General features: G+C 48.2%; 1 protein-coding gene and 1 pseudogene across 1 annotated transcript in view; one reads left to right on the plus strand and one right to left on the minus strand.

The window, feature by feature from the left end:
• Positions 1-922, minus strand: part of LOC110201793 (uncharacterized) — a 31237-nt gene extending 30315 nt beyond the window's left edge. Inside the window, 1 exon segment of the mRNA XM_078151869.1 lies at positions 442-922. Coding sequence (XP_078007995.1) covers positions 442-665 — 224 coding nt within the window. The 5' untranslated portion in view covers positions 666-922.
• Positions 923-7364: 6442 nt separating this feature from the next.
• LOC110201777 (riboflavin kinase pseudogene) lies at positions 7365-8425 on the plus strand (annotated as a pseudogene).
• The last annotated feature ends 2098 nt before the right edge of the window (positions 8426-10523 follow it).

Here is a 10523-nt window from a genome sequence, read left to right on the forward strand (position 1 = left end):
GGCCCCCTCCTGCAGCCCCCAGCCCCACACATCTGAGTGAGGCTGGCTCACCACCTGGTCCTGAAGCCACATTCATTCCAGGAAAGGCCCACTCTGCCCAAAGTGCTGGCCTAGAGTCCAGGAGGAGACGTGCCTGCCCTCCGGGCGCTTACATTCCACTGGGGGGGGCACACCAGGTGCAAACACACTCAGCTCCCACAGCCAGGAAACACTGACAAGCTGAAGGGGCGGGGGAGCAGGAGGCGGGGCCAGGACGGGCGCCCAGGATTGGCTCCAACCGCCACCGCCCCACGGCCAATGGGCGCCTCCGCTGCCCGAGGGGGCGGGGTTGACGGCGCACTGGGCGCTCGGACCACTTCTCTCACCCAGGAAGCTTCCAAAGCAGGCGCCGGGCGCTGGGCACCCGTGGCCCAGCCGGTCCGTCTTCGGGACCCCACTTACCCCAGCCTGGGACGAGGGGCCTGGGCTCCGGCAGCGGCTGAGAGCAGAGCAGGGGCCCAGGCAACTACCAGCCCGTCCAGGACTCCTGGGTGTGGAAGGAAAAGGTCTGGGTGGGAGGAGGAGGAAGGGGCGGATGTGACGTCAGAACATCCCGCCCCTCGTGTGGCTCTCGCTCCAATCCCGGGCAGAGCCTGTCGATATTTTTTTTTCCTGGGCTGGGTCATACCTGGACCATCAGCTTCTCCACCCGCACCTGGTCTGGCAAAGGCTCCTGGGGAATGTAGTCCTTGGGCCGGCTGCGCATGCCCAGCAGAGAAGGAGCACTGTCTGCGGTCCTGGTCATCTTACCTCGCGTCTGCGCGCATACGGCCCGGGGAGGGAGCCTGGGGTCCGGTCTGGGAAGCTCTGCGGAGCTGATGTGCAAAGAAAGCTGCCCTGGCGCGGGGTCTTCCTGTGTCCAGCTGATGGTTCCGAGCCCTGAGTGGCCTGAGAACCTGGGTTCCAGGCCATTGGCGGGAGCTACCCCTGGTCCCGCCCCACCCTCGTCCCCAGGGTGTGCCTCACCCGAGCAGGTGGCCCCGCCCCCCCGGGTGTCTCACCTGAGGAGGCGGCCCCGCCCTCTCTCGGCCCAGCCCTCTACCTGCCCAAACAGGTGGCCGCCCCTCCCTCCCCCTTCCCCCTCCCTGCACACAGGCCTCTCCTCCCTCCCTTCTGCTTTTCTGGGACCCAGGTAAAGCCCTCCCAGGGGCTTTTGCAGGGACCTGGCCGGCGGCCGGGGTGTCTTCACCCCCCAGGGAGGTTTCCAGTGCCCGCGTCCAGATGTGGAAAGGTGCCAGCTTGTTTCCCAAGGAGAGCCCAGAAGGGCGCTGGGGTCGGGGCAGGCCCGGCCTTGGGCACACTTGGTGCCCTGTTCGGCCCTTGCCCTGTACAGCCCCAAGGAAGAAGAGGGGCCACGTGTGGAGCAGCTGCTCCCTGCCCAACAGCTGGCACTGGGGAGGACAGAGCTGGTGTGGCTGGGAAGCGCGGCACTGGTGCCCGGACACAAGGCCATGAGGGGCTGTGCCAGGTTCGTGCCAGCGTCAGCGACAGAAAGGGTCCTGTGAAAGGTGAAACCCAGGTGCCTTTTATTTACAGATCGGTCCGGCGTGGAGCAGATGACCGTAGGAGTTAGGGGTGACTCTTTCTTTGGCAGCCAGAGGGCACAGGGACAAATGGGGCGTCCTCACACATAATGAGGCAAATTAGGAAGAGGAGAGCTGTTGAGGGAAAGAGCTTTGCACAGCCAACATTCGTCCATGCTGCATCATCGTCCAAGCTAGCATGTGTATAGTGTTTTCAGGTTCTGAAATGTTTTATAAATATCATCTCTGCTGTCTGAGTTAGCTTGGGTGCCCAGTTTAGGGTTACCCTAACCCCGAACAGTGCCCATTCCTGGAGACCCTCTCCAGGACTACTTAGACCTTCTGCCACATACCTTGGCACACTGGGCTGACAGAACACGTTCCCCCTGCTCCTCGGATTTCCAGCCCTTTTTCCTGAGGTCATCACCCTTTTTCTGAGGTTCATTCTATGCACCCCTATCGTCACCCTTCTGTCCAGACCTTGATGGCTGTTGCTGTCTTCTCCCAAGGATTTCCCAAGAACCACCCCACAGTGCTTCCTCAGCCCCTACTTCTTGGGGTACTCCAAGAGGCCTTTGTATATAATCACTTTCATGGGCACATTGATGGCCCCTCAAATATCCTGCCAGTTCATTAACCTCCTGAGCCCCCCTGAACTGTATTGTCATGCCACCTCAGCTACACACAAGCCCGCCCATATCGTTGACTGATACGATCACTCCTCTACAAGTGCTCAGCCTCCCCAGTGCAGACACTCTCCTACCTGACCATTCCCTTCTGGTTTCTGTCTCCCTATGCCTTGAGACTCCAATACCCCTATTCTTTGGGGCTCACCACAACCTGTGGGCACTCCACCTCTCCTTACTTTTCTAGGCAATCCCCCTGCTCTGGTCATCTTTCCTCCCTTCTAATACTGATGCTACAGCTGAGCAGGTCAACCTGGTACTGTCCTCCTCCCTGGCATCCTGGTAGCCCTGCCTCTATCATTTTTCCAAGCCTCTATTTTCAGTGGATCTTTTAGTTTCAGTGCAACAGCCTTTTAGTCAGCATCTTCTATGTGAAAGGGACTATGTTAGCTGCCAGGGATAGAGAGAAAGAAAACAGCCCCTACCCTCAAGGAGCTTGCGTTTTTGTGGAGGGGATGAACTCAATCTTGACGTTCATCATCAAATACACAATGATTGGAGGAGAGAGAACTCGCCGATGAAGGCGGACAAGGCAAAAGGCTGTAATCTCAGGCTGCTCAGTGGTGAACCTTACAGGCAGCTCAGGTTCCTAAGAGATGGTCTGGAGGAGACAAGGCATTTTTGGGTGGTGACCAGCCTGTGCAATTTCTTGGTGGTAGTAGGTGTAATATTTAATTTGCAGTATATCCAATAAGCCACATTGGTCAAAATATAAAGTACATAAAAGGGAATAATGTGAAATAACCCTGGGATGCTGCTACTAGGTTTATATACCAGAGAGATCCCTCCCTCCAAAATAAGGGGAAAAGACTAAAGATCTAATAGCACTTGTTGTCGTTGTTGTTAATAAAAACTGGCAATGAATACAGACCCCATCAATTGAAGAATGACTGAACAAGTTACTGTCTATCCTTAACCAGTGAACATTTAAGAGCCTAATATGTGCCACCCACAGTAGGGATACGAGGCAAAAACATAAGTGCAACAAATGAAATGATGAAAGAGCCAATGTAAAAGACTCTTGATATAAAACCATCCATGATGTAGAGAAAGGATGTCCTGTGAGGTTTTTTATTTTGTTTCATTTTGTTTTTTCCTTAAACTCCATCCTTTTCTAATTGTGAAGTGCCTGAGTGATGAGCACACAGGCAACTGGGGACTACATTTGAAAGCTTTGTATGAACAAATGCTGAGTGAAGTGAGCAGACCCAGAAGAATGATTTATACAATAATTACATCAAAGAGCCAAACAACTTTGAAAAATTTAAGAATTAAAGCAATGACCAACCATGAGGCTAGAGGACAGGGTATGAACATATTCCTCACCTACTGTCAGAGAGGTGATGGAGTCAAGTACAAAACAAGACAAGGTTTTGGCCATGGCAACTGGGTGAATTTATTTTGTTTGACTCTACTTGGTTGTTATAAAGTTCCCTCCCACCCCACCCCTTTTTAGAGGATGGGAATAGGGTAGCAACAATGTACAAAAAGAACAAAGTACAGAGTCCTTGAAGTGTTTTATAAGATCCATAGAGGAGAACAGAAGGAATCACAGACAAGCAGGACGTCTCTGCTAGTCATATGTGGATTTTGTTAAGAGTTTCCCTGAAAGTGTTTATGGAATTCATGGTTTCAAGGCCACTCTTTCCATGGTCTACTTGGTAGACAGACGTTTCTCTTCTATCATAGAAGTTTCTTAAGCACAGATTTAAGCCTGGAGTGATAGGCAAGTTTCAATTTGTGTCAACAAATAAACAAAACAGGAACGCAGCTGTCTAGAGTTCTGGGCCAAGTCTGAGGTGAGGGTAAACGAAGCCTTCAGACTGGACTGCAAACTCCCTAAGTGGGGGAGGCAGCCATCTGGGGAGTATCTTGGCTTTGAGTGGACCGCAAGGTGAAGTGCTTGGTACTGTCTTTGTGTGCTCCAAGAGGCACACCCTCCAGAAATAAGGAAGGGAGAGTGTTTCCCTATGACCTAGGTCAGATCACATCTGGATTCTTTCCTTCAGTTCTGGATATCATATTTTAGTAGACTATCTCCTGAGGAAGGTAAACATAGGCAAAGGCCCTAGGCATCCTGCCATATAAAGTTGTGGTCTAGCTGTGGTCCCCTTTAACTTCCCCCTTCTTGCAACTTTTCCTGTTTCCATCCTGGTTTCTTTCATATCCTCCTGACACCCTTCATTTCAGTCAAGTTTGTCTCATCTCCATTTTTCCTTCATAGTTCTTCTCCCCAACCCAGTTTATCCTCTGGGCTTCTTCCTAAGCCATTGAGTTTTAAGATTAAGAATTCTAACTGAATCCAAGTTTCTCCTACTCTTTCTCTGACTTTCCTCTGCCTTTGATGCTGCTCCATTTTCTCCCGCATTCCCAGCTTTCTTCTGCCCCAGCCCATTTCTTCCTTCATCTGGTTTCCACACAGCTTCCAAATTCATTTTCCTCTTTTAGACTCTTTGTATCTGTAATACCCTTCACAACCTCTCTGTTCAATTCAAATGGGACTCAGAGCTGTTTCCCATACTCCCACCTCTGTGCATTCATACAGAGCGTCTTTTTTGCCCCATGTCTGGAAAGTACAGCCCTTCATCCACAACTTTCAGATTTTTTCTTTTCCTTCAGTGCTCATTCAGATGCTTTCTCCTGTCCCTGTCTATCTGTTTGTTAGTGTTGACTAGCAGTGCAAGTTATATGATCTTTCTCTGTGTACACATTGTGTTTCCCCTAGGAAAATGTATTCTCTTTGAGGGTGAAATGGTTTTGTTTTGCCTTGATTCAGAATAATTCATGCACTTTTCCAGACTTCCATCTTTTCAGTATGCTGTATAAGGATTTTCAGGGCCTGGACCTAGGTGGTGGTTCAGGGAAGCACAATGCTGCTCTCTTGTTACCCTCTTGTTCTATGGCTCTGCCTTCAGATGACTCTGCCCTTATCCAGGGAACCAAAGTTTTGTCAAGGAGGCAATGACCCTGGAGGGGCGGAGCCAAGATGCTGGAGTAAAGGCAGGGACTTTCCTGAGCTCTCCCCCAAACCTCTCCAAATGCCTTTAAAAATGACTCTAAATAAATTCTAGAGTAGCAGAACCCACAAAAAGATGGAGTAAAAAAAATTTCTAGCTCAAGACAACTTGGAGGGTTGGCAGAAAACTTCTGTTGCACCAAGGTGAGAGAGGACTGCAGTCCAGTGCAGGCTTCACCAGCACAGACCTGGCCCCAGCCAACCAGGAGCAGGCCTCAGGGTGACTGAATCACTGGCAATAGTGGCAGTTTCCAGACCTCTCAGCCTACAGACGCCAAAGACAACTTAGAAGATCAGCAGAAAAGGTCTGTCACACCTGGGTGAGAGTGGAGCACAGTCCAGTGCAGGCCATGACAGCACAGCCCTGACCCCAGCAGATCAGAGCCTTAGGACCTACTGAATCAGCAGTGGCAGTGGCTGCCTCCAGAGCTCTCAGCTCACAGATGGTAAGGAGGTCAAACAACTGGTTAGAAGGAGATCACAGGGGTCTTTTTTGCTAGCACTGAGGCTGGACTGTTGCTTTGTCCATACTCAGATCCAGGTCCTAGGTGGCGGTCCAAAGGTGAGGAGTAGCACTAGCATGGCATAACTTGCAGCCACAGTGGAGGGTGGACCCTCCTCACAGTTCCAGGGCAGAAAAAAGTGCTTATGGTCTCTCATGGACCAGAGCACAGGCCAGGAGAGTAGTAAACATCTCTCCTTAGATCATGCTACCTTGGAAGAACTGAAAACTTACAGGTCCCTAGAAATATCTCTGAAAACAGCTGCACAAAACCCCTGAAGCTTGGGATAGTGTGCCCTCCACCGTAGAAGTGAGCCCTACTTTAACAAAGACTTAAAAGTCCACTAATAAGCTGGGAAAATGAGCAAATAATAGGAAAAAAAACTCTATTGAAAGTTACTATGGTGACAAGGAAGATCAAAACACACATTCACAAGAAGACAACAAAGTCAAAGCTTCTACATCCAAAGCCTCCAAGAAAAATATGAATTGGTCTCAAGCCATGAAAAAGCTCAAAAGGGATTTTGAAAATCAAATAAGAGAGGTAAATGAAAAGTTGGGAAGAGAAATGAGTGATGCAAGAAAATCATGAAATATGAATCAACAGCCTGGTAAAAGAGATACAATCATTCAATCAATCACAGGAAGTGGATTAAATGTGAGAAATCCTACCAAGCTATTGGATAAAATTGAGAGACACGAACAGCTGTCACTGGAAGCATATTTGTATTGTCTAAAAAAGTAAGTTAGGTTTTGTTGGGTTTGCATAAAATAGCAGTCAAGTTTAGAACCCAGGGTATTCTAGTGTATGGCAGCTTGGAGGAAAGAGAAGTTCTAGCTGCTTCTGAGAGGGAATCGTTTAGTGGAGGAGGTGAAGAACCCCTCTCATTTACTAGAAGATGACCTTGTTAATTTCGGAGAATCTCTCTTCATATCCTATCAACATCCCAGGAACCAAAATGATTGGTACCAGTATCTGTATTAGGAGCAGATGCCAAGCTAAACACAATGATGATTGGCAGTTTCAGGACTCTTCAAGGAGCCCAGGAGAAAGCAGACCCCATACTTAAGCAGCAAAAGGATGTTAGAGAGGTGTGAACTACCTCCGGTGGAAGAGCTTGTACTAGACTTTTAGTGGACGTTGTTAGAAATAGGCTTGACGCCAAACATTTAGTATCAAGAAAATTTATTATAAAGAAAGTCTAGAGGATCTAGACGTTTCTGGCCAGAAGTGGGCTCCACCCCTCAGGGGTGGGCCCTGAGTGCAAGGGAAAGTGTGCTTTTATGCAGTTGAATTGGGGGGAAACCTCCCAGGCCGGGTTTGGTCCAACCCTTCCCAGGTTACACCTTTCCTTACATGTTTCCCCTTGATATGCTCAAGTATGTTCCCCCTCCCTTGCTCATAGGTCCCATGACTCGTTAATGAGGCTCTAATTTTATGCGGGGTGTGTCAGATAATAGTAATGAAGTTCATTAAGCAGGCGCACTAGCATTTTACAGGTGTCCTCAGGTTGACCCTAACTTGTCTGAGCTGGCTAGACCCCTGTCTTGATTTTGGGGTCTTCTTGGAACAATCCACTTACTTCCTTTTGGTCAAGCCCAGCCCACCTACAGTGTACTACTTCCTGGAGCTGTTGTTCTTTAAATCTCTGCATTATTCTACCTGTGGAAACTTAAGCCCTTCTAACTCTAACAATGTTTTGTACCACATATCCCTGACTAAACTGCCTTGCGAATCTTAAAGTGCTCTATAAATGGCTGCTGATTCATTGCTATCCACTGATAATCAACAGGAGCACACAAACACAAACCATTGTGGCATCTGTTGGGTCTACGGCATGCCGAGGTTCCGTGGCACGCCCTTCGCCTGCGGCATTCCGGTGGGGGCCGCTGGCCGCGAGGCTTCCACCGGCTCACCGGCCCGCCTTTTGCCGGTAGGGTTCTCTTGCCCTTCTCCTCCTCATTCTCCCCTCCCCCAACTCCCGGCTGGCCCCGGGGGACCGTTGCCCTCAGTTCCACTGCGGCTCCTCCAGACTCTTTCCCTGTGCTGTCTCCCCGGAGCCGGTGGAATGAAGCACCTGCCTTATTTCTGCTGGGGTAAAGTGGTGAGGGGCTTCCGACGGGGCTCCAAGTAGCTTGGCATCCCCACAGCTAACTTCCTGAGCAAGTAGCAGATAATCTTCCATGTGATTTATCTATTGGAATTTACTATGGTTGGGCCTCTTTTGGAAATGGAGATGTCCATGAGATGGTTTTAAGCATAGGATGGAACCCATACTACAAGAATGCTAAAAAATCTGTGGAAACTCACATTATACATACCTTCAAAGAGGACTTCTATGGGGAAATCCTTAGCATAGTCATTCATCACTGGCTACATCAGATCAGAGAAAAACTTTAGTTCAATTGATGCCCTTATTTCAGCAATTCAGGATATTGAAGAAGCTAAGCGACAGCTAGACTTACCAGAACATTTGAAACTCAAAGAAGATGTCTTCCGTATGCCAGAAAGCAAAATAATGAATGACCACTGATCGAAAGTCATTTTATTTACTTGTTTATTTTTTCTCTTGTATTCCACTACTCTTTATCATTGCTGCCACCTTGTATTTGCTTAGATTAAGAATTTTTCCGATAGGTGTGAATTGGTTTATACAATATAGTGTAGTTGCCATTTTATGCTTAATGTTATTAAACCCATCATGCAGCAGTATGAAAAAGGTTCTTTTAAAAATCAAGATTTTTTTTTCATGTTGAGCTATACAAAAGCTTCATGAAACACTATAGTAAAAGCAGAGAGCGTAACAGGATCTTAAGTTTTTTTATGATGGAAATATATGTTTATAAGTAAAAACTGACTGGCTTAGCTCTAAGTCATCTGCTGCAGGTAAGACCAGAGGTCATTCTGTAATGCAGAACATTATTTTACCATTTAGGTAGTAGAACCCTTTAGGCCATGGAAAACTCCAAATTCTTTAGCAAGACCCTTATCTGGCTGCTCAGGCTCCAGCCCTCAGATTCATATCTCTGGAAACCTCCAAATTCCTTAGCAAGACCCTTATCTGGCTGCTCAGCCACAGCCCTCAGATCATATCTCTGGAAGCCTCCATTGTGAGAAAGTTTGCACAGCATTATCATATCTACACAGAGGGAGAAGGGTGTCCTTGACCAGCCCCCAAAAAACCTCTTCCTCTTGCCAGACTTCAAAGATCCATCCCCCTCCCTGTCCTGTATACTCCCTATATAAACCCTAGCTCAACCCCTGATGGGGGCTGCTTGATTTGGATGTGAATATCCCTGGCAGCCGCGCGCTAATAAAGTCCACAATTTAAAATTAACTTGGGTGGTCAACTCGCTCATTTCTCGGTATAACAATTCTAGTGGCTAAGGATTCTCTGTAATACTTCTGTGTGGGACAACGGCCACACTAGAATTAAGCGTTGGGGAGGCTGAGTCAGAGATCGGAAAATGTTTCATTCTTTCTCATGAGAAAGGGCACAGCCCTCGTCGCTCAAACGCGACAGCAACGGAGTGCAAAGTGGGGAACAAAAGTTTATAGTCCTAATGTGATACCCCCTCCCCATTCCTGAACCCTTCTTCCCATTGGCTGGTTTTCAGGGTGCACAATCTAAACGCGGCTTTCTAAGACCCTTAGTACAATAATATCCTTATTTGGAAATATTTGCCTAGAGACAAAGGATCGGGAAGACTTAAGCTAAAGGTTTCGAAGTTCCGCCTAGAGACAGATAAGCAGGAAGCCCCTGAGGGTTAAGCTAGCAGTCTTTCGCAATTTTTACCTTGCTAGAGGAGTTGGAGCACAGGTTAGCTCTTGCTTAATGCACACCAAATGTTTGCAGATTCATCAAGTTTTACTGCTTTGGGGGCACAAAGGGAATTTATGAGTTTTAATACTGAGGAAACTTCATCTATCTCACTCACTTCTGACTTCCAACTAACCGCTGTTAGACCTGGATACCATGGAGAAATAAAATGTGCATTGTGTGAAGCTTTGGCAGCCTAATGCCTGAAAGGAAGAAATGGTAGAATTTGTGTTTTGACATGTGTAGCATAATATACTGTTTGTTAAAGAAGAGATTTTGTGAAACTTCATTTTATTGGGGATTATTTATTAAAAAGAAGTTTCTGATTAGGGAAAAAGAAAAAGAAAAACACAAACCTCTCTCCTCACCTCCCCGCCCCACCACCCTTCCATGATCCAGTAACCCTCTGGGAAGGCTGGGAGGGATGCTACAGAGCATGTGCTGCACACATAACGTAGATAGACCAAACCAGCGATTGACAGTCACTCCGGCTGTGAGTGGAGCGGGACTTGGGGTTGGAGGGAACGTGTGGGAGAACTGAAAAGCCCGGCTTGGAACCGCCTTCTGTTCTGGGAATGCACACATGTAGCCTTCAGTCATTTCACTCGTGCTCTACTCTTCCTGACTCCATTTGGGGCTTCCTCGGCAAAGATACTGAAGTGGTTTATCATTTCCTTCTCCAAGTCATTTTACAAATAAGGAACGGAAGCAAACAGGGTTAAGTGAGTTGCCCAGGGTCACACAGCTAATAAGTGACAGAGGCCGGATTTGAACTCTGGAAGATAGCTTCATGCCTCCAGGCCTGAGGCTCTGTCCACTGCGGCGCCACCTAGCTGGCCCAGTACACTACATTTCCCAGCAGGTTTCGCGTGGACAGTCAGAAGTTGCCATGGAAACACGGCCAAAGGAAAGCCTCGGAGTGGGTGGATCTCGTGA

Source organism: Phascolarctos cinereus, unplaced genomic scaffold (assembly GCF_003287225.1).
Source record: "Phascolarctos cinereus isolate Bilbo 61053 unplaced genomic scaffold, phaCin_HiC Scaffold_4;HRSCAF=312, whole genome shotgun sequence".
In the NCBI taxonomy this organism is placed as follows: domain Eukaryota; kingdom Metazoa; phylum Chordata; class Mammalia; order Diprotodontia; family Phascolarctidae; genus Phascolarctos; species Phascolarctos cinereus.